Genomic DNA, 24,331 nt, shown 5'->3' on the forward strand with positions numbered 1-24,331 from the left:
CCACAGCATTTCCCCTTTTTGTTTAATTAAAAAGGAAGATTTTAATTTAAACATAGTTTACACATATAAACATAATTATACACAGCAAAAACAGTTATCAAGTAAAAATTTATTATAGTTACAATATCTATTCTATTTGTATTTGGCAAATTTGGGGAAAGTATTCTATTATTTATTTTATCTTTGTTACTCTAAAGTTTTACATGGCTGTTTGAGACTTTCATCCTAAATTAGGGTCTCATAGAAAGTCCTAATAGATGGCGATCTATCAACTTTAGAAGTGTAATGAGAGAAGGCCTGAGAATCTATAGAGGAAGAGGCCATGGAGAATTTAGAGAAGAAGTAGACAGCTGCTAGTACAGAAGTTAAGAGAGGCAGAGATTTAGATATGATCACTGGGTAGTGTAATCCCTAGCAAAGGTATTAGTCGTGTAGAGACAGGTTCCATGTTGAGGAACTACCTTCTACGGTGTGTGTGTACTTATAAAGGCCAGAGGTCAATATCAGATATCTTTCTCCATTGCTCTCTACTTAATGTTCTGAGATATAAGAGCTGGCAGTGAACCTAAAACTTGCTCCTTTGGCTAGACTGGCTCAACACTAAGTCCCTGGGATCCATTTGTCTCTACTCCTTTGGCACTGGAGTTACAACCGCAACGCACCATGCCTAGCTTTTACATGGACGCTGGGATTCTGAACTCAGGGTCTTATGCTCGTATGGCAAGCACTTTACCCAGAGCCATCTTCCAATCCCTAGAAGGTGTCTTCTAAAGAAGATGCTCTTGAGAGAGCTCATACTGAAAGGACAATGTAAGAAGAAAAAAAATGACCAGGTAGTTTATGAAATAAGGTTTGAGAGGCAGTGAGGCCTGGGAATTCGTGCTATATTGCCTTATCATTTCTTCATAGCAAGAGGCTGAATTCTTTGCTGAAAGTGGTGGGTGAGGCAAGGGATATAAAAGATTCTTTGACATCTGCATGTACTTTGTGGATACATCTGAGATTCAAGTAAAGGTTTTATGAGAGAATGTACATTTGTTTCTTGAACGTCTCCAAACCCTACTACTTTATGTGTTGTGTCTGGTTTTGCCAGCCTTTGTGTTACCATCATCTCTCAATTTGTCCTTTTGCCAGGTGGGTGAAGAGGGACAGCTACCTTCCTGTGGGCAGTCATAATCTCAAGGCAGCTGCCAAAGCCAAACTTGGCTATGATCCTGTAGAGCTGGACCCTGAGGACATGTGTCGTATGGCCACTGAGCAGCCTCAGGCACGTAAGCCCATTTGCTCGTTTTTGCATCCCTGAAGTCATAGACACTCTGGCTAGAGAGGCTAGGTTACCTGAGATGTGGGTCCTAAATTGGCCCTGCCTAGCCCACTCCTGCTTAACCTTGCCTCTTCCCTGAACTTCATTTTCTGTATTTCATGAATTTCCTTGGACCCTTGGTTCTTAATATTCCTGTTCTCTGTTTCCCCCAGACTCTGGCCACTTACTCAGTGTCAGATGCTGTTGCCACTTACTACCTGTACATGAAGTATGTTCATCCCTTCATATTCGCCCTGTGCACCATTATTCCCATGGAACCTGATGAGGTTAGTGTCACCTATGGTCTTCCAGTCATCCTCTTTTCTACATGAACTGATCCTCATCTAGGACTGGTCCTAGAGACTTCACTGACATCTTTCTAGAGTCTAGGGGCCCCAGTGTGAGAATAGCAACAGAAAACAGCGGCTGCTGCTACTAGCTACAAAACTTTTCTTCACATGGCAGTCAAGATTAGATACCTTAGCCGGGCAGTGGTGGTGCACTCCTTTAATCCCAGCACTCGGGAGGCAGAGGCAGGCGGATCTCTGTGAGTTCGAGGCCAGCCTGGTCTACAAGAGCTAGTTCCAGGACTGGAACCACAAAAGCTACAGAAAAACCCTGTCTCAAAAATTTTAAAAAAAAAAATTAAGATTAGATATCTTTCTGGTGATCATGAACTTTGTCTAGGAGTCAGGGCTTTTGACAGATTTGGGGTAGCTGGATGCAGCTTTTTCCCTGCAGGTGCTGCGGAAAGGCTCTGGAACATTGTGTGAAGCCTTGTTGATGGTGCAAGCTTTCCACGCCAACATTATCTTCCCCAATAAGCAAGAGCAGGAGTTCAACAAACTGACAGATGATGGTCATGTGCTGGATGCTGAGACCTACGTGGGAGGTCATGTGGAGGCATTAGAGTCTGGTGTCTTCCGAAGTGATATCCCATGCCGATTTAGGATGGTATGCCTCCTTCCTGGGTCTTGGGTTCTGCTTTTTTCCATTCTTGTGCTGTTATGAAACCCAAGAAGCCATGGCCTGAAACAGTCTTTATCTAAATCTCTTCTAGAGGCCACTTCTGTCAAGGGTGCTTTCTATGGCTCAGTACCACTCCCATCCCTTCTTACAAAAGATGAGTCTCCATTCAGGGTTTCCTACAACACAGTACACTTGCAGAACATTCTCTGGTACATCCTGACATGTATCACGCTGGAGGCGGATTTAAAGATCTGTCTGACCTGTGCCTTTTCCTATCTTATACTAGAATCCTGCAGCCTTTGATTTCCTGCTGCAACGAGTTGAGAAAACTATGCGCCATGCCATTGAAGAAGAAGAGAAGGTGCCTATGGAGCAAGTCACCAACTTTCAAGAGGTAGCCACCTAGGAGGCATTGAATTGGCCTATAACTGGATCAGTTCCTTTTTACATGCCTAAAGCACCTCAGGCTCTTGATGTGGTTTTGTCATACTGCTTCTGGGACCTGCCACCCTTCTATCTTCATTACCTTTTATTGTACTTGTTCTCTTTTTTATTGTTTTGTTTTTCGTTTTTGTTTCGTTTTTCAACATAAGGTTTCTCTTCGGTGTACTTCTGGCTATGCTGAACTCACTCTGTAGACTACCAGGCTAGCCTCCAACTTACAGATCTGCCTACCTTTGCCTCCCAAGTGCTAGGATTAAAGGTGTGTGCCACCACCAATATTCCTTTGTTTTTCCCATTTCTATAGGTGTGTGATCAGATTAAGACCAAGCTCACCTCCTTAAAAGATGTCCCTAACAGAATTGAATGCCCTCTTATCTACCATCTAGATGTGGGAGCCATGTATCCTAACATAATCCTTACTAACCGCCTGCAGGTAAGACCTCAGCTTCCCACATCATAATCATCTCTCTCTGCAGATGATTATTTGCAGATGTTTTCTGACCCTCCCCTCCTTTTATAGCCTTCTGCCATAGTGGATGAGGCCACCTGTGCTGCCTGTGACTTCAATAAGCCTGGAGCAAATTGTCAGAGGAAGATGGCCTGGCAATGGAGGGGAGAATTCAGTGAGTGTCAGGCCCGAAAAGGTGCTCAGCAGGGCAGGACAGACCTAGATTCTGATCTTGGAATCTATCTATCGTTTATCTATACAGTGCCAGCAAGTCGCAGTGAATACCATCGGATCCAGCATCAGCTGGAATCAGAGAAGTTTCCTCCTTTGTTGCCAGAGGGGCCAGCACGGGCCTTTCACGAGCTCTCGCGAGAGGAACAGGCTAAATATGAGAAGCGGAGGCTGGCAGGTGAGCACCTGGCAAAGCTTGGCAAACAGTGGCTTCTTTGATTAGAGATACGGGCATACTTTAGTTCCAAGGCAGTAGGATTTTAGATTAAATTATGTCTTTCTGTGGATGTTCCTTTCTTTATTTCTTTACAAATGTCCAGGAAGTAACCTTTGTAACAGTCTTGGTATCAAGTTGTCAGTACTCGGGGGGCTGTTCTCTTTTACAATGATAATTATCAGTGTGCCTGGGTTTTTGTTCATTTGTGTTACAAATGTTAGGAAAGTGAGTTTCTTAGCATCCCTGTGTACCGGCTTGCTCTTTTGTCATCTGAAAGGTCTCAGCTACCTCTCCAACACTCTGAACTATCTTAGATTATTGCCGGAAGGCCTATAAGAAGATCCATATGACCAAGGTAGAAGAACGTCTGACGACCATCTGCCAGCGGGAAAACTCATTTTATGTGGACACAGTTCGAGCCTTCCGAGACAGGCGCTATGAGTTCAAAGGGCTGCACAAGGTGGGTCAAAATAGATCAGTTTCTGAAGTGAGAGGGTTTTAATAACTTGGTCTACAGCTGTAGTATGTGGGGAGCTTATAAACTGTCACATGCATTTGGATAATAAATTCATAGTTGTCTCTAAATGTAAATAATCGATGGCCAGAAAGGGCAGAGATTACCATGACCTAAATAAACCCTGGGAACCATGCTGATCAATTGTTTCAGAAGTAATTATGTAGAGCCACACCTGCAAAAGACACTGACTGAACTAAATACTCCCATGAGTTGACTTGTCGTCCAGCACAATAGGTAAGTAAGTAGTTCTTACAAACTCTAAGGCCACCACATACACTGGATTTAACCCTCTGATTTAGAGGGATAAGAGGAATGACCACACACACACACACACACCTTTGGTTTTTCAAGATAAGGTTTCTCTGTGTAGCCCTGGTTGTCCTGTAATTCACTCTGTAGACCAGGCAGGCCTTGAACTTACAGATCTCCCCATGAAATTAAAGGCATGTGCTACCACCGCCCCACTGGCTTTGTTTCTAGATTGTGATAACAGTCTTGATGGAAAGCGTGGTAGACTAGAAGTACTTATGTTGGAGGACAGATGGCACATGGAATAAAGGAGATATGCTAAGGTGGCCAATCTAAAGAGGGAGTGGTCTTTGTCCTTTCAAAAGTTGTTCCTAAAAAAAAAAAAAAAAAAAAAAAAAAAAAAAAAAAAAAAAAAAAAAAAAAAAAAAAAAAAAAAAAAAAAAAAAAAAAAAAAAAAAAAAAAAAAAAAAAAAAAAAAAAAAAAAAAAAAAAAAGTTGTTCTTTTGGTTTTTGTTAAAGTTTTTTTTTTATGTGTTTGAATCTTTTGTTTGCTTGTATGTATTTATGCCTGATGCCCATGGAGATCAGAAGATGGCATCAGATCCCCTAGAACTGTAGCTACAGATGGCTGTAAGCCACCATGTGGGTGCTGGGAAACAAACTTGGGTTCTCTACAAGACCCACTGGGCCATCTCTCCAGCTCCAGATTTGAAAGGTTTTAATACAGAAAATTTAGTCTTTTTGATCTTTATGGACTGAAATTGGAGAAGCTGTAAGATACTTAGGCTCCCCAATTTACCTCCAGGTATGGAAGAAGAAGCTCTCGGCAGCTGTAGAGGTGGGTGATGCATCAGAGGTGAAGCGCTGCAAGAACATGGAGATCCTTTATGATTCACTGCAGCTGGCTCACAAGTGCATTCTGAACTCCTTCTATGGCTATGTCATGCGCAAAGGGTATGGGCCACATGCAGTAAATGAACAGGGAGGGAATGAACAAGATGTGATGCCAAAAAGCAAAAAGTTGGGGGTGTCTTCAGATATTGACGAAGCCAGCAGATGAATGTGTATTAATGGGAATGTTCTTACAGCTCACAAAATGTTGGTGATACAGACTTAATTGGGACTGGGTCCTTGGGAGTAAGGTTCACATTGGTTCAAGGGTCTGGTTGTTGACTTGCTACTGGATACCTTGATTTAAGTATCCAGATTGGGCTGAAGATAAGATTGGTTCATTTTGACATTTTTGTGTCATTGTATCATCACTGGAGTGGGAAGGGCTTTTAGGAATTTATTTAATAGCATCAGATTATTTAAGAGGTGGGCAGAGGAATGATAGAATCAGATTATTTAAGGGGTGCACAGAGGAATGACCAATGAAGGGTATAGAACTTGACTGATGGGCTGAAGTCTTACAGCCAAATAGAGACTATTCTAGGAAGAGAGAATAGGACATGGTTTGGGTGGTATGGCCAGTAGGGCCTGGACTCTATTCCCTGGACAAAGCAAGTTGGGGGTCTCTGGGGAAACAAATCAAGTTCAGGAACAGAAGAAAAGAGTGCTGTTAACTTGTAGCTCTGTAGAAAAGGAAAGAGAACTGACTGGAGTTGATTTAAGTTGTATCTGATTGTGTTTGTATGTTGGGGTTTTTTAAAATTATTTGTGTGGACATGCACATACTATAGTGTTCATGTAAAAGTCAGAGGACAGCTTTGGAGAGTCAGTTCTCTTTCTACCATGTAGGTGCATTGTTTCAATCTTAGTTCATCAACCTTGATAACAAGTGCATCTACCCACTTATCCATTCTACCAGCCCTGTTTGTCTTTGGAGGTTTTTGGGGGGAAGGGAGAAGTCAAGACAGGGTTTTTCTGTATAGCCCTGGCTGTCCTAGAACTAACTCTGTAGACCAGGCTGGCCTGGAATTCACAGAGATCCACTTAGCTCTTCCTCCTCCTGTATACTGGAATTAAGGGCATATGCCACCACTGCCTAGCTTAGTTGTTGTTGTTTGGGTTTTTTTTTCCAAACATTTTTAATAAACAATATTTTTAATAGTTTATCCTTATTTTATGTGCATTTGCATTAGTGTTTTGCTTGCATGTATGTCTGTTTGAAAGTGTCAGATCCCCTGGAACTGAAGTCACAGACAGCTGTGAACTGTCATGTGGGCATTGGCAATTGAACCCAGGTCCTCTGGAAGAGCAGCCAATGCTCTTAACTGCTGAGCCATCTCTCCAGCTCCCTATTTGTTGGTTTTTAATGTGAGTGGATGTGCTAAGTGCTGTTGGGTCAGAATGGAGAGAGAACAGGGAAGGGGTCTAAGCCCGGAGAATGAGGTTGTAGGCAGAGTGAATTGCAGGAGGCTGAGGACAGCTGTCCAGATAAGGGCTTAGGGTTCCTAAGAGGCAAGTAGGTGAGGGTAGGATTTGGGAAGAGCTGTGACAAGAATGAAAAGAACATAAGAGTGGGATTGAGAGTCCTACTGACTTTGAAATTGTGAACTGTTAAGTGACAGCATGTTAACCCTTCTAGAACTTTCCTGAGCCACACTGCTCACCCTAAACTAGGGATAGAAGTACCCTCAGAACAAAACCAAATTCCACCTTAGTTCTGTCCTGCTTCAGAGATGTTTGGCTACTTACATCATCTCTTCTGGGGATCCCTTCCGTCTTCTGATTCCCTGTGGCGGGAGCCTCCCATTAGTTCTGCTCACCATAGACTTTTGGCTGTCCTTTCCAGGGCTCGCTGGTACTCCATGGAGATGGCTGGTATCGTCTGCTTCACAGGAGCCAACATCATCACCCAGGCAAGAGAGCTGATTGAGCAGATCGGGTGAGTGTGGCCTAGGGTTGGCTGCAGGACTTGTACCCCAGAGGGAGGGGCAGTAATAAGAAATCATAAAGGCTGGGAAGATAGAACTGCCTTTGATAACATATTTGAAATATTCAACACCTGACTTCTAAGGACTTGGGGCCATGACCTTGTATCCATAAATTTCCTTTATTTCACTCCTTTCTTTGAAGGAGGCCCTTAGAATTGGACACAGATGGAATATGGTGTGTCCTGCCCAATAGCTTTCCTGAAAATTTCGTCATCAAGACAACCAATGTGAAGAAATCCAAACTGACTATCTCCTATCCTGGTGCCATGTTGAACATTATGGTCAAGGTGAGTGGGTCTGCAGCAAGAAAACACATTCCATTCTGACTTCTGGCCTGTTCCCAGTGTGGATGTTTGGAAAGATCTCAACTGGTGATGTCTTTGGCCCCATACAAAAACTACCCATCTGTAATGCTCTTTTTTCTAATTTCCTCAGCTGTCACAGTCAGACTGTTAGATTCAGGTTGCAAAGAAAGTTTTTTCACTTTCACAGAACTATACCATTGTTCTTTCTTTAATTTTTTAAAACAATCTTAAACAAAAGTCTCAAAGATAGTACCAAAGAAGAGTGGGGATATGGCTCAGTAAAGTGCTTCTCACACAATCATGAGAACCTGAGCTGGGATCCCTAGCACCATTGTAAAAGCTGAGCATGTCAGCACAAACTTAGTCCCCATGCTGACTTGGGGACACAAAGAGAGATGAATGAATGCCTGGAGCTCATTGGCCAGCAAGCCTAACCAAATTGATCGGCTCCAGGTTCAGTGGAAGACCCTATCTTAAAAACAAAGTGGGATGAGCTGGGCAGTGGTGGTGCATACCTTTAATGCCACCAGCACTTGGGAGGCAGAACCCTCTGAGTTCTAGTACAGCCAGGGCTACACAAAGAAACCCTATTCTGAAAATCAGATAAACAGATGAAGTGGGGAACAATTGAGGCAGACATCCAGTGTCAGCCTGGCCTCCACGTACACACACACACAAATAGTGCAGAGAACTTTATGTCTTTCTGTCTGCTTCCCCTAATATTTACATCTGCCTAAAGTATGCAGTCATCAAAATGAAGAAATGTATGTTGGTATACCCTTAACTAAATTACATATTACTTGGAGGTAATATGTTTCCAGGTCCTCACACAGTGTCATCTTTAACCTGGACAGTGCCTTGGTCTTTACTGGTCTGGAATCTTATTTTCTACTGTCAATTTGGAGTTCTCAGTATAAGAAAACTCAGTATATTTGAGTTTTCTTGAAAGAATATCACGGGGGTGAAGCCTGATCATCACTTTCTCATCTTTGAGGACATAGGCTCCAGTGCCAGGTTGTCCTCATCAGCCTGATGATGAGGTTCCTCCAAACCCCTGTTCATATGCTGTTCTCTGGTTAGTAATCACACCCAAGGATCACTGACTTCCCTGAAGGAATGGGTATCAAATATCATCTGGGCATATGTTAGCACCATCACAGTAATTAACGAGTCTCATAAAGGCATGGGTTTGATTTTGGGTTGTTTTTTTTTTTAATTTATCTAACTTTTATGTGCACTGGTGTGAAGTTGTTGGATCCCCTAGAACTGGAGTTACAGACAGTTGTGAATTGCCATGTGGGTGCTAGGAATTGAACATGGGTCCTCTGGAAGAGCAGCCAGTGCTCTTAACCTTACTGAGCCATCTCTCTAGACCCGATGAAGGCATGTTTTGAAATGTTCCTTAGACTTTGTAATTACTGACTCTTGCAGGTATCAGTTGGGTCACCTGTACTGCTGTCAGTTTCTTGTGCTAGTATTTCTTCATGGGAGTTTGCTGTTTATCCCATTCCTTCTGCTTGAACATTGGAATTCTATAATGGATAGTTGTTACTGCTTGTTCATTGATTTATTGACAGCAATGTGGGTTCGTGGACATCTTTTATACTTAGATGATAATCCAGTGTCTTTTCTTGCTCAGTTTGTTTCTAACTGGCTACAAGGATACACACTGTTTTATTTTTTGGATCTTGTGTTTGGAGCATTTATTTAATTGTTACTGTAAGATACTCCAGCCTTGTATTTTCCTGTCTTAGCCTTGGAGTCAAGCATTTCTTCAGGGATCCTCTCTCCCTTACTGAAACATTGGCAACTCTTGATATGTTTTTGTGCTATCTTTTTGCCTTTCCCCGAAGGTCATGTATATGAAAACATAGAATATTCAACCTAGACCTTGTAAATTACACTTGGAATGTAGCGCATTGCTGTGTATGTCAAAATCTTCTTCTGCTTTTCTGATACCAGTTATGTTCATTGTGTGGTAGAGCTTGTTTGCTGGCCCACCCACTCCCTGAGGAGAGGAGGTGTTTCCTGGGTTGAGCCCTTAGAGGTAAGGTTACCTTTCTTATTATTGGTTCTTAGGAAGGCTTCACCAACCACCAGTACCAGGAACTAACAGAGCCTTCCTCACTCACTTACGTCACCCGCTCTGAGAACAGCATCTTTTTTGAAGTTGATGGACCATACCTTGCTATGATACTTCCAGCCTCTAAGGAAGAAGGCAAGAAACTGAAGAAGAGGTACGAATCTCACAGCCTTATATTTTTGAAAGAAAATACAGTAGATGGACAAGACTTAAAAACTTAGGAGAAAAAATGGACCAGGAGCCAAAATGAGAACAAACTGGGTGGGTTTTTGTTTGTTTGTTGTTTTATTTACTCACTTTGGGGGTAAAATTCACATCCTGATCTATTCTGATTCTGTGAGCAATGGCTCTTTAATGCTTTCCAGTTTGCTAAAGCATCAACGTAAGGGTAGAGTTCTGCTTGCTGCCTCAAAGATGACAAGAGGGTCATGCAGTGAAAAAAGAAGGCAAAGGGGAGACAAAGCACCCAGCTCCCTGAGGTTCCTTTCTCTGTGTTGCTTCCCTTGCTTTTCAGATATGCTGTATTCAATGAAGATGGTTCCTTGGCTGAACTGAAAGGTTTTGAGGTGAAGCGCCGAGGGGAGTTACAGCTGATTAAAATATTCCAGTCCTCGGTATTTGAGGCCTTCCTCAAGGGCAGCACACTGGAGGAAGTGTATGGCTCTGTGGCCAAGGTGGCTGACTACTGGCTAGATGTTCTCTATAGCAAGGTAAGGCTCCCCCTGCCTCCCCAGCTGGCTCCAAGATGAGTATCTTCCAGGAACGTAGGTCCCTTTGATGAACTTTGGCTTCCTCAGCTCTGGTACCCTAAAATTCCCCAGCTTTGTAGAGTGACAGCATGATAATAGAAGAAATCATAAAGGGACACTTACCAATTATCAAGTCAGTTTGTAGGCCAGGCTAATCTCAAACTCACAGAGATCCGCCTGCCTCTCTGTTTCCCAAGTGCTGGGATTAAAGGCGTGTGCCACCACTACCCAGCATTTTTATTTATTTTATGTGTATTTTGCTTGTGTGCATTTGTGTGTGTTGTGTGTATGTCTAGTACCACCAGAGGGCAGAAGACAGCATCAGATCACCTCTAAGTGGAATTACAAGGCAGTTATAAACTGCTGTGTAGGTTCTGGGAACTAAACCTGGGTCCTCTGTAAGAGTTGCTCTTAATAAATGTTGAGCTGTCTCTCCAACTCTCTTTTTTAAAACTTTTTTTTAAAAATTACATTTATTTATATTTGTGTGTGTGTGTGTGTACACATGTACATGTGTGGAAGTTAGAGAACAACTTATGGAAGTCATTTCTTTCCATCTACCATATGAATTCTGGGAATTGAACTTGCAAGTCTTAGTTCTTGGTGGCAAGTACCTTTACCTGCTGAGCCCATTTTGCTGGCCCTGATTTTTTTTCCTAGGGTGAGGTAGTTTCTGGAACTTAACTCTGTAGACCAGGCTGGCCTTAAACTCAGAGATCCGCCTGTCTTTGCCCCTTGAGTACTGGGATCACAGGCTTGACCCTTATGTGTAAAAAAAAAAGTTTTTGTAGGCTCTATTAATGTATGTATAATTTTTTGTTTTTGTGTTTTGAGATAAGAGTATCATTGTGTAGCCCTAGCTGTCCTGGAATTTGGTATGTAGACTAGGTTGACCTTGAATAGAGATTCACCTGCCTCTGCCTCCTGAGTGCTGCGATTAAAGGTGCACCCAACTGTACACCTTTTTTCATTTTTTTGAGACTTCTCTGTGTAATGGTCTTGACATCTGCTTTGTAGACCAGGCTGGTCTCAAACTCACAGAGATTCACCTGCCGCTGCCTCCCGAGTGCTGGGATTAAAGCCACCACTGCCTGGCTGCACACATCATTTTTATAACTTATCCCCAGCATTACAAAAGAAGGGAAAGCAGGAATACAGGGCAGTGGTAACGTGCCTTTAGTTCTGCCTCAGAATATTTGACTATTTCTGTAATGTTTTATGTTATAGACAACTTCCACCTGTTTGCACATTTCCATCTGTGAGGAAGTTTCAGAATCCCATTATTCCAGCCAGTGCCATATATATGTCAATCCTTTTGGACAGATGTCACCTTATCTTCTGTGTAGAGCATAATTATTCCCTATACTGTGTGGCTTTGTTTTTGCTCATACATATTTCTTGATAGTTTGTGTAAAACTTAAGGTAGGATTTTATGTGCCTGTTTTCATATTACATTTATTTTGAGGATGGGGTACACTTAAGTGCCACAGTGTGCATGAGGAAGTCAGAGGACAACTTGTAGGAGGTGGTTCTCATCTTACATTATGTGGATCCTGGAGGATCAAATTCAAGCTATCAGGGGCTGGTGAACTGGCTTAATGGTTAAGAGGAACAGGGCTTAAGTCCTTGCATCCACATGGAAGATAACAGTTGTCTGTAATTTCAGTTTCAGGCGATCCAACACCCTGTTCTGGCCTTTATAGGCACAAGGCACACATGTGGTATACAGACATGCATTCAGACAAAACACCTATACACAATTCTAAATTCAAAAACAAAAGCTCAGGTTGTCAAACTTGGCAGTAGATACCCACTGAGCAATCTTGCCACTGTCCTATCCTACACTTTTAATGCAGTGCTAGAACTCTAACCAAGGGTGCTAGGGCAGCATCCTTTTGCTTATTTTTAATGACATTACTCTGCCCTTTGAGAAATCTAAAGCCTGCCTTCAGCTTTTCAGGGCAGAAATAAATACAATCTTAGAATCAAATTGAGTATAACCTTTATCTTCCTGGCATCTCTTGTTTCTAGGCTGCTAACATGCCTGATTCTGAATTGTTTGAGCTGATTTCTGAGAACCGTTCCATGTCTCGGAAGTTAGAAGATTACGGGGAGCAGAAGTCTACATCCATCAGCACAGCAAAACGCCTGGCTGAGTTCTTGGGAGACCAGATGGTCAAGGATGCTGGACTAAGCTGTCGCTATATCATCTCCCGAAAGCCAGAGGGGTCTCCTGTCACTGAGAGGTAAAATCCTCCTTAAAGAGTTGAATTGTTGGGTGCATGCCTGTAATCTCAGTACACAAAAAGCTAAGACCAGAATATTTGAAGTTCCAGGCCATCCTGGGCAACATAAAGAAACTGTGTCCTGGGGCACTGGAGGGGTGGGAGCCCAGTATTTCAAAAATTAAAACAAAGGGTTCAGTGTTAGCCTGGACTCTGTAATAGTGAGTTTGAGACCAAGCTGACTTGGCTACATAGTCATTCTCTATCTTTAAAAAGAAAAAAGAAAAGAAAAAGAAAAGCCAAGCCACTGGCTTTTTGCAAATCTACACCTGTCATGGAGCCTCTGGATCCTCATAATAATAGAACTTCCATAGGAAGAATGTGGGTCCTGTGGGTGTTGAAAGAAGGAAGACTACCTGGTAGTGAATGTCTTTAATCCCAGCACTCAAGCAGGAGGTACAGTTTGATTTCTGTGAGTTGTGAATTCAAGGCTAGCCTGATCTACATGAGTTCCAAACCAACTAGTGCTACAGGTGTGACCCTGTCTCCGAAAGAAAAAGAAAAATTGGCCTCCGTCTAATGCTTATCAGTCATAGGAAGGCCTTTGTGGGGCCCTAGTGAGATCCTGGAAAGGGAATGGTGAGTCTAGAGAACTTTGGTTTGAAGGCAGTCAGCTTCTCTTTTGTGTATATAGATATTGGTATCTTGGAAGGGCAGGGTCTGGGCTACTCATGCAAAGACAAGTTGATGCTAAGAGTAGCTCTGTGGTGAGCCATGTAGAGTAGTGCCCTGGCATACAGGAGGCTACTTTACTTGCCAGTAACACCAGCATATGTCAGACACCTTCACAGATGAAAAGAGAACACCTTTTACCTCCTAGGACATATTAGATACAAGAGCAAGGGATTCCAGTAGATCGGCTTCTGTTTCCTACCAAGAGACTGTGCATTAAACAGAAAACCTGGCTTCCTGTGGTGGATGCACAATAAAGAAAGGGTTCATCAGCCCAGCACTCGGCAGGCAGAGGCAAGTGGATCTCTATGAGTTCGAGGCCAGCCTGGTCTTCAAGAGCTAGTTCTAGGACAAGCTCCAAAAGCTACAGAGAAACCCTGTCTCAAAAAATCAAAAGGGGGGGGGGGCGTTCATCACATTTGGATTACAGAACCTTAAATCCACAGTGACTGCACAGGAATCTTAAGAACCACTGATAGAGGGCTGGAGAGATGGCTCAGACGTTAAGAGAACTGACTGCTGTTCCAGAGGTCCTGAGTTCAATTCCCAGCAACCATATGGTAGCTCACACCCATCTATAATGTAATCTGGTGCCCAGAACACTATATACATAATAAATAAAATTTTTAAAAAAGGGACCACTGATAGAAGGATAAATTTATGGTTCCTTCAGAGGAACTGAAAGCCAATGTGGCCTCTGCAGTGTCCCCATGGCCCTTCCTAATGTATCCCTGATTCTCTCATTGTATCTGCTATGCTTGCCTTGAAACTAGACAGCTTATGAGTCTATGACAAATGGAATGGGTTAAGACATGAAACTTCTCAACCTGTCAACAGGGATTGAGACATTTACCCTCTTCCTACCCAGGAAACTCTCAGGGCATGTTTATAAGGAGGACTCACCAAGAATACCTACTGCCCCTTTGTGAGGAGAACACTACTCTACAAAAGTGACCAACCTCCGGTGAGACCATATAGGTTACAAATTCATCAGCATCAGTAATTGTCATCTCAGCACATTGAATGTTGGGTGGTTTATTACCTGCCCTCCTAGAGAGTCCTGTAGAGAAGGAAAATAGCAAATATCTCTGTAAGAAAAATTGCCAGTATAGAGACAAGAAGAAGCAATAAAGCCACTTTGACAGAGTCATAAAGAGAATAAAATAACAGAAATCATGACAATGCTGACTTTACAACATCTCCTGAGTTAAAAAGAAAGCTGAGACCAGTTGTTGGTGAACAGATAGACTGGCACTTAACCAAGTGTCTGGGAGTATGATACCTGGAGGGTCTAGGAGTAGAGGGTATCTAGCACTTATATTTTGTGTATATAAAAAAGAGGAGGCATGTGTGTTTCACAGTGCACATGTACAAGTCAAGATGTAGGAGTGGGTTCTACTGTGTGAGTCCTAGTTATTGAACATAGGTAGTCTCATTTGGCAGTAAGCATCTTTATTTGCTGAGCCTTGTTTGTTTCTCTGTGTAGCCTTGGCTGTCCTCGAACTCCCTCTGTAGACTAGGTTGACCTTGAGCTCAGAGAACCACCTACCTATGCCTCCCAAGTGCTAAGATTAAAGACTTATGCCTCCACTGCCCAGCATCCTGTATATAGTTGTACTTGTATTAATTGTACTTATCTAGTATGAACAAAGCCCTGGATTCAGTCTCCTACACTGAAAAGAGAGATGAAGACATCCTATGTAGGAGTTGAAAGGGTTGAACTATAGCACAGGCAACAACTAAGGAGCTTCAGGCAGTATTTTGCCAAGACTACCATGTAGGAACTGGGTTTGGTAATCCACACCTGTCATCCTAACATGTAGGAGGCTGAGACAGGCCAACCTGGACTACATTGCAAGTTCCAGACCAGTTTAGATCACATCAGGAGACCTTGCCTCAAAAATAATACCAATAATAATGATGATGATAGCCCTGCCACCTAGTTTTCTTTACTTGTAGCTACATCAAAAAAGACATGCACAGGGGGCCAGAGAGATGGCTCAGAGATTAAGAGCACTGGCTGCTCTTCCAGAGGTCCTGAGTTCAATTCCCAGCAACCACATGGTGGCTCACAACCATCTATGAGATCTGGTGCCCTCTTCTGGTGGGTGGGCATACATGCAGACAGAACGTTGTATACATAATAAATAAATTTTTTAAAAAAAGACATGCACAAAAGTAATAAGTATCATAATAAGGGTTGTGTTGACTTCTGTGTGATGAGGGGACAGGATGGAACTGCATACGGTGTCCAGTGTTCTTCTTGTCTCTCACAAGAAATGACATTTTAGAGTATTGCAGCTGACAAAGTTGAGTGCATGTATGAGTATTTGCTGTTTTAAGTTTGTAATAATTCACAATTAAAAGCATTTTGTTTTGTGGCAACTGAAAGTTGATAGCTGCTTTATTGGTAATATGAAGACCAACTCATTCCTTAGAAAAGCATTGCATCTCCTGTATATCTTACCCAGGGAACATGTTTAGTGAACATGTCTGCTTGTTCGCATGTAAGAATAGTTGTAAACAGCTCTGAACAGTGGCTGCACACTAGAAACAGAGCAAACAGCAGCAGAGAATAATGTTCATTCAACTTCAGCCATTTTCTTTCTTATTTCTTTGTTTGCTTGTTTTTTGTTTTTCAAGGGAAGGATTTCTCTGTGTAACAGCCCTGGCTGTCTTGAAACTCGCATTGTAAACCAGACTGGCCTTGAACTCACAGAGATCTGCCTGTCTCAGTCTCCTGGGACTAAAGGCGTGCACAACCATCACCACCCAGCTTTCAGCCCCTTTCTTACTCAACTATTTGTATTAAATAGGTGATTTCATTGTGACATTTTCATACATATAACATACTTTGATCATATTAACCTGTCATTGCCCTCTTTTGTCCCTGTTTTAGTTACTTTTATATAGTTGTGATAAGAATCATAACCAAGGTAACTTAAAAAAAAATGTTTAATTTGGGTTTACTATTTGAGAGAGTTAGAGTCCATGATAGCAGAGCAAAGGGATGGCAACAGAAATGGCCGAGACCTTGTATCTTGATCCCCTAATAAGAGAGAGTGATAGCTGGGAATGGAGATTCTTTTGAAACATCAAAACCACGCCTCTTCATCTTTTCCAAACAGTTAGAACTGGGAACCAAGTATTCAAATATGAATCTATAGGGGCCATTCTCATTCAGACCACCACAATCCTCCACTATTGTTCCTTTTCCCAAATAGGCTCCTTTGTACTTTAATGTCTTCTTTTTAAAATCTAGATGCTACATGTTGTTGAACGAAACATACAGTATTTGTCTTTCTGTGTTGTTTCTCTTAACATAATGTTCAGTCCCATCTATTTTCCTATAAAGGACATAATTTCATTTTTCTTTATGACTGAGTAAAACACTTAATGAAATAAGGATATAGTTAACTCCATCATATATGTATGCCTCTGCCATATTTTCTTTCTGTTCATATGTTTCTCTTCCCCCTTCTCCTTATACTTTGTTCTGTTTTATATTTCTCAAGATGGAACCAAGTCCTACATAGGATAAGCAAATAGTCTACCAGTAAGCTACTTCCCTAGCTCCTAACCTTAGTGTTTTAATATGATAAAGTATTACTTAATCCTTCATTGTTATAAACATCACATACAAGCTATAAATGTGTACAGAGTCTTTATCCCATGTACATTTGATAAGAGTTATAGCAAGATTTGCATTGTTTATGATTAGATATGTTTATGTTTGTTTCCCTAACATAGGGCCATTCCTCTTGCCATTTTCCAAGCAGAGCCTACAGTGAGGAAACATTTTCTCCGGAAATGGCTAAAGAGTTCATCACTTCAAGACTTTGATATTCGCACAGTGAGTGCCAATTATTTTTATTAATGGGGAGGTACACATGTGGAGATCAGAGGATAACTTAGCAGGAATTGATTCTTTCATCATGTGGGTGCCAGAAATCTAAGGTCATGAGACAAGTGTCTATGTCTGCTGAATCATATTGACACATTTTTGTACTCTTAAAAGTTTAGACAAAAAGCTTGTCAGAGCAGAATGTACCTGACTTGTATCATATGACTCAATTAGAGCTTTACTTGGGACTTCCTCTTTTCTGACATGTGATAGGTAAGGAAACAGAGCACTCAGAGCAGTGGTTCTCAACTTGTGGGTCAAGATCCCTTGAGAGGGTCAAATGACCCTTTCATGTGGGTCTCCTGAGATCATTGGAAAATACAGATGTTTACATTATGATTCATAACAGTAGCAAAATTACAGTTATAAAGCAGCAATGAAAATAATTTCATGCCGGGCGGTGGTGGCGCACGCCTTTAATCCCAGCACTCGGGAGGCAGAGGCAAGCGGATCTCTGGGAGTTCGAGGCCAGCCTGGTCTACAAGAGCTAGTTCCAGGACAGGCACCAAAGCTACAGAGAAACCCTGTCTCGAAAAACCAAAAAAAAAAATAATAATAATAATAATTTCATGCTTGGAGATCACCACAACATGAGGAATTATATTAAAGGGTCACAACAGGAAGATTGAGAACCACTGGACTAGAGCATCAGGAAGCTAATGCTAGAGAATCCCTTAAACTGCTCTCAGATGGAATGTAACTGAGGTACTATCTTAACCATCCACTATTTCATGATTCTATAGTTTCATTAAACTCGCTGCCAAGTTTCTACCTCTAAAATGAGCATGAAGTTTCTAGAAGATGAAGTGAAACACACACATTTAGTAATTCTTAGCATATAACAATGTAGAAAATTGCTACTTCTCATGTTTTGTGCATGTAGATTCTGGACTGGGACTACTACATAGAGCGGCTAGGGAGTGCCATCCAGAAAATCATCACCATTCCTGCAGCCCTCCAGCAGGTGAGATTAAGAGCCAGGGATTCCCACCCCACACCTAGTCACCAGTAGACCCACATGAGACTCCTTCCTGCTTGTATCATCCTCATTCAGGTGAAGAACCCAGTTCCACGGGTCAAACACCCAGATTGGCTGCATAAAAAACTGCTAGAAAAGAATGATATCTACAAGCAAAAGAAGATCAGTGAACTGTTTGTCCTTGAAGGAAAGAGACAGGTAACACACAGGACACAGTGTTACAAATGTCTGCAAGCTGCTATGCATAAATTTTCCTTGTTTTGTTTTTGAGACAGAGTCTCTCTGTGGTCCTAAAACTTCCTATTTATGAGAGGCTAGCCTTGGACTCACAGAGATCCTGCCCCTGTATGTGCCACCCTCCCTGGCCCATAATTTCCCAATACCACCTGTTGAAATATGAGCGGCGGGGCTGCGTCCCCAACACCCCGGCCGCTTGGCTAGCTCATGCCCGAAATAACAACACACAAACTGTATTCATTTAAGAACTGCTTGGCCCATGAACTCTAGCCCTTACAGGCTAATTCTCGCACCTGGACTAGCCCATTTCTAATAATGTGTGTAAGCACCCCAAGGTGCGCTTACCGGGAAGATTCTAGCCTATGTCCATCTTGGGTTGCAGCTGCCTGGGAGAACAGAGCATGGCAGCTGTCCGGTCCCTCTGGAAGCAGCGCAGAGTCTGACCTCACTTCCTCTTCCGCCCAGCATCCTATTCTGTTTACTCCTCCCAACAATGTTCTAACCTATGGAGGCCAAGCAGTGTGTTTATTACTTAACCAATGAAATCAACAGATTGATATGCCACTCCCACATCAACCACCTGTCAAGAAACTCTATCCCTAAAAGTGTGCATTGTGGTACTTTACTCATTAGTGCCCTCCAGTGTCATTTTATATAACTAGAAGCAGATTGGGAGTCATCAGGTGTGTATGAAGAACTCATATGTAAATGTAAGGTATGCAAATTAGACCTAAACTGGATTACTATTGTAGACTTTAGTTTTCTCAATCAAAATGAAATTTCCTGGAGACACTGAAGACTGCACAATGAAAGTATGAGTAAGAAGTTGGAGATACTCATGCTCATCTGATAAGAATCCTTCCTGCTCATCACAGGATGCAAGTGCATCACAGTACTCATATCTGGTGGTGGCTTACACCTGCCTCAAGTCTAGCTCCAGGGAATCCAGCACCCTTTTCTGGCTTCTGCAGACCCCTGTACTTCATGGCATACATTTACACAGACATACACACAGAAATAAAAATCTTTAAAAAAAATAGTATAGCTAAAATTAGAAATGGAAAAATATTTTTTTAAAGTCTTTCAAGACAGGCTTTCTCTGTGTAACTCTGGCTGTCCTGGAACTCAGTCTTGTAGACCAGGATGGCCTTGAACTCACAAAGATCTGCCTACTGAGTGCCAAGATTAAAGGCATGTACCACTACCGCCTGGTGGAAAAAGAATTTTTAAAACAATTTTATGTGTATGGTATTTTTGTTTGCATATATATCTGTGAGGTACTAGGCATGTGCCTAGTGCCACGGAGGCAAGAAGAAGGTGTTGGATTCCCTGAAATTGGAGTTAACACATAATTGTAAGCCAACCTGGGAATTGAACCTAGGTCCTCTAGAAAAGCAGTCAATGCTCTTAACTGCTGAGCCATCAGCCTAGGAAAAATTTTGTGGGTCGAAAATTAGAAGTGTAACTAGTTATGATGTCTTATACCTATAGTCCTAGGAGCTGGGAAGCGGAGAGAGGAAAATGGATATGAGTTCAAGGCCAGGCTGGAATATAGCATGATACACTCTATCTCAAAACAAAAGTAAAAGTGAGTTATAAGCCAGAATGTTATAGAGACTCAATAATAAACAAATCTTGAAATAGATTTTTGTTGCAGGGGGGCAGGATTTCTCTATTATAGCCCTGACCGTCCTGGAGCTCCCATTGTAGACCAGATTGGCCTCAGACTCAGAGATCTGCCTGTTTCTGCCTCTTGAGTGCTAGGATTAAAGTCATATACCACCATTCTGGCTTATATTACTTTTTTAGGCAAGGCCTTAGACCAGGCTGGTCTTTAATCCTCTGTGTAACAGAGGCTGGCCTTAAGCTCCCAGTCCTCTTACCCCAACTTCCTGGGAGCTGAAATTACAAGCATGTGTCTACATGCCCAGTTTAGATTTCAAAGCTTTAACAGTGTGACATTTGCAAAAGCTGTACCTAAAAAGTATATATACTAACTAAATGTTTGCGAAAAGAAGCTGATCTAGGGCTAGGAGATAGCTCAGCATGAGAATGTTTATCTGTTGTGCACAAGGCCTTGCATTCAGTCCCCAATACACTCAAGTACACGCACACACACAAATACACACACATTTTTAAAAGGAAAGAAAACTCAGCCAGATGTAGTGGTTTATGTTTTTCATTCCAACACTTGGAAGTCAGAGGATCTCTGAGTTTGGGGTTGGTAATTCAGGCCAGTGAGGGCTCCATAGTGAGATCATGTTGTTGCTCAATAATTAGGGGCTAGAGAGATGGCTCAACATGTCAGAGCATTGGCTGCTTGCTTAGTGATTAACTCCAGAATACCAATAATGCTTTGGTGTTGAATTAAGGAAAGAAATAAAAGCACTTCCCCTTGGAGTTATTTAACCAAAAACTAGTTCATATTTGAATTTTCTACTTCATACTCCCTGTTGTATGAGTCTGAATCTATGCCAGCTTAAAGTCTGTCTTACGAATTTGTCCCTTTTGTCTGTCTATTCGTCTGTTTGAATGGTATCTGTCCCTAACAAAAGGGCTTTTTGCTGTGTTTATTAAACAGAGTAGAAAGCATCACATGGGGAAGGAATGACTTCACAGAAATCTTTAACAGTTTTACAAGACTCTAACTAACCCAGATAACAAACATCGTTGTTTTCCAGCCAGTATTCATAAATGGATGCTTTCAGCCTTTGTGGTAGATTTTAGGAAGTTGCTTGCACTTCTGTATTTACTGCTTTCAGCAAATGATACATGTGCATTATCTGGGTCAGGGACATGGAAGAGTACCTGACTTAAGATTATAGCTATGCATTAGCTTAAGTTATAAAAGTTGGTTACATGGGAAATTCAAGGCAACTAAGGTTGTTACATTGTTGTCTTAAAAGCAGGATCAGCAGTTTGAGTACACAGTAGGCTAGCAGTTTTGTTCTAATTAATCTTAAGGTATTTTACTAATTTTGGCTGTGAAGTCCAGCAAAAGTTCCGGTCTTTTAAAATATAAGGTATTTTCACAGTACTATATTGCCTCAGCTGCTCTTCCAGGGGATCTGGTTCAAGTTCCAACATCAACATGGCAGCTCACAACCATCCGTAACTCCAGTCTAAGTGATCCAACACCTGGCCTCCATAGGCGCCAAGCACACATGTGGTACAGACATGCATGCAGACGAAATACTAATGAAATAATAATAATTAAAAGTAATAAGTTTTTAATTTAAAATTAATAATATTTTAAGAGCACTAAGCTAATTTTGGTGTTGTAGCCCTCTAATTACAGCTACTGGGGAGGCTGAGACATAAAGATCCTGAGTTCAAAGCCTACCTAGGCTATAGAGTACCATCCTGTCAAAAATGAAAACGAAAAAAAACCACTAAAACAATTCTGGCACGTCAGTGGTGGCACATGCCTTTAATCCCACTACTTAGTAGGCAGAGGCATGCAGATCTCTGTGAGTTCAAGGCCAGCCTGGTCTACAAGAGCTAGTTCCGGACAGGCTCCAAAGCTACAGAGAAACCCTGTCTCGAAAACACACACACACAAAATTCTGTCTTGGGAAACACTCAGTTTGCGTAAGTGCCCTCTTCTTTTCTCCCTTAATACTTATGCTTAAATTAACTATGCTAAAACCTCAGTTTTAACTCAAAACAACCTTGTAAAAAGGACTCACCAATATACACATGTTTTTGAAAGAATTACCATTCTCTGATAAACAGTTGGGAAACTTAAAACAAAGCTTCCTTTGGAGAATTAAGACAATCTAATTTCAGTGCTTCTAGACAAGGACAGGCATATCTTTAGACATTCTAGACCTGCTTGGTCTACATAGAGAGTTTCAGGCTAGCCAGTGCTACATAGTGAGACCCCTTTTTGTTAAACTTACGTTAGTCTGTTAACAGCCGATTTCAGCAGATGTGTTAGAATTATGTGAATTCTGTGATGGGATTTACCAGATTAAGATTCTGAATTAATAAATCTTGGTTGTGTCTTCCCAGATTGTGATGGCCCAGACTTCAGAAAACAATCTGAGTGGTGTCTGCACTCCAGACATCGAGGATCTTGGACTCACAAAGCCATACCACAGTGCAATCCCAGTTGCTACTAAGAGGAAGCGAGCCTGGGAAAGCCAAGAGGACTCTCAGGATATTGCACTAACTGTGCCCTGGCAAGAGGTCTTGGGGCAGCCTCCCTCCCTCGGAACTACCCAAGTAAGAAGCAAGGAAGCCAGAAAGGACATGGGGAAAGGTGCTATGGTACTCTGTCTCCTAGAGGTCTGCTACATAGTGCAGGAATCTTAAGGCAAATCCTGTCTGAGGAACAAGTTGCAGAAATGCCTGAGTGTTAGCATTTGAATCTCCTGAAATTTCGGAATAAAAAGATGGTTGGAGAAAGGTGTTGGTGGACATGTGTTAGCGGTCTTCCATTACTATCTGTTCCAGGAAGAGTGGTTGGTCTGGCTCCGGTTCCACAAGAAAAAGTGGCAGCTGCAGGCCCAACAGCGCCTGGCCCGCAGAAAGAAGCAACGTCTAGAGTCAACAGATGTGCCGAGGCTTGGGGCTATCCGAGAGGGACCTGCCTCTGGTCTGGGGAACTTTTTACGACGAACTGCCCGCAGCATTCTGGACCTTCCTTGGCAAATTGTACAGGTATGGGCCTTCACTCATGGGAGTGGCAAGATGTTGAGAGCAGTCCTTCATGAGCTCAAAGGAGGGAGCAGGCAGCCAGTCCTGCAATATAGGATAAGAGATAAGAAAGGCCTTCAACTTCCTGCCTATCCCTATCAAAGGGGTCCTGTACCTAGGGGGGTGTGGGTGAGGCTGGAGGCTCCTTGGGAGATGACCTGTTCACAGGTGTCAGGATGTTATGTGATTATGTGCTATGTATTCTGCATTTTCTCTCAGATCAGTGAAACCAACCAAGCTGGTCTCTTCAGGCTATGGGCCATCATTGGCAGTGACTTGCACTGCATCAAGCTGAACATCTCTCGAGTATTCTATGTGAACCAGCGGATAGCCAAAACAGAGGAAGGGCCTTCATATCGCAAGGTAGGGAGACCCCTGGTATTGTTGGTCACCTCTAAGGCATCTGTACATAATGGACTCCACACAGAGAATTGGTTAAGAGCACGGACTTTACAGACCTAAGAGCTGGTGAGCCATGTAGCCTTGTCTTCATCTCCTAAGTACTTTATTGATACTGGACATGGTTTCATGTCTATGAATGTTCAGGAACAGGGACTGCTGCTGTCCATCAACCTGATGAGCAGGGGAGGATTGGATAGAAGTTGCAAATAGTTTTTGTAAGTATTGTTGTAGTTACCAGCATTATTGGGATATAAGTTCATCTACCATATAGCCTATTCATTGGAATAATATAATTCAGTGGTTTTTAGTGAATTCGTGGTAATGACTATAGTCAAAATTTCAGTCTTCGTTATCTCCAAAAGAAGCCTGTACTTCTCAAATGATCTGTCCTTTCCTACAGCAGGCAACCAACCACTAGCCCACTTTCTGCTAATTCACAACATCTCAGATACATAATCACACTTTAGGTTCTTTGCAGAGATTCTTAGACTTAGAAAATTTCAAGGAAGCTCTCTTAATGTGACATCCTAGTTGAAATGTCTCACTTGACTCAGTACGTTAACTCAGTCCAAAGCTGGTTTATGATGCTGTCTGCTCACAGATGAACATTAACTATATACAAGGAAGACATGAATGAGGTACATAGCTGTAGGTGGAAATGTGAGGCCTGATTTTAGCCCATTGACTTGGTGGAATGTAAACCTAAAAAGTGGGCAGGGTCCGGGCGATGGTGGCACATGTCTTCAATCCCAGCACT

General features: G+C 42.2%; 1 protein-coding gene across 5 annotated transcripts in view; it reads left to right on the plus strand.

Moving 5' to 3' along the window:
- The window catches only part of Pole (DNA polymerase epsilon, catalytic subunit), a 51,628-nt gene that overhangs the window by 10,378 nt on the left and 16,919 nt on the right, over positions 1-24,331 (plus strand). For all 5 annotated transcript variants that reach the window (XM_050158956.1, XM_050158959.1, XM_050158958.1 and 2 more), the window contains 20 exons: positions 1,135-1,267; positions 1,477-1,590; positions 2,045-2,257; positions 2,559-2,666; positions 3,021-3,149; positions 3,237-3,339; positions 3,427-3,573; positions 3,927-4,072; positions 5,184-5,332; positions 7,116-7,208; positions 7,400-7,544; positions 9,642-9,799; positions 10,160-10,355; positions 12,426-12,640; positions 17,102-17,204; positions 18,139-18,219; positions 18,310-18,432; positions 22,486-22,698; positions 22,930-23,136; positions 23,392-23,535. In XM_050158956.1, the coding sequence (XP_050014913.1) occupies positions 1,135-1,267; positions 1,477-1,590; positions 2,045-2,257; positions 2,559-2,666; positions 3,021-3,149; positions 3,237-3,339; positions 3,427-3,573; positions 3,927-4,072; positions 5,184-5,332; positions 7,116-7,208; positions 7,400-7,544; positions 9,642-9,799; positions 10,160-10,355; positions 12,426-12,640; positions 17,102-17,204; positions 18,139-18,219; positions 18,310-18,432; positions 22,486-22,698; positions 22,930-23,136; positions 23,392-23,535 (2,920 nt within the window). The remainder of the gene's footprint in view (positions 1-1,134; positions 1,268-1,476; positions 1,591-2,044; positions 2,258-2,558; positions 2,667-3,020; positions 3,150-3,236; positions 3,340-3,426; positions 3,574-3,926; positions 4,073-5,183; positions 5,333-7,115; positions 7,209-7,399; positions 7,545-9,641; positions 9,800-10,159; positions 10,356-12,425; positions 12,641-17,101; positions 17,205-18,138; positions 18,220-18,309; positions 18,433-22,485; positions 22,699-22,929; positions 23,137-23,391; positions 23,536-24,331) is intronic.

Source organism: Alexandromys fortis, unplaced genomic scaffold (assembly GCF_014885135.2).
Source record: "Alexandromys fortis isolate MF-2015 unplaced genomic scaffold, M_Fortis_MF-2015_v1.1 scaffold_90, whole genome shotgun sequence".
NCBI lineage: Eukaryota > Metazoa > Chordata > Mammalia > Rodentia > Cricetidae > Alexandromys > Alexandromys fortis.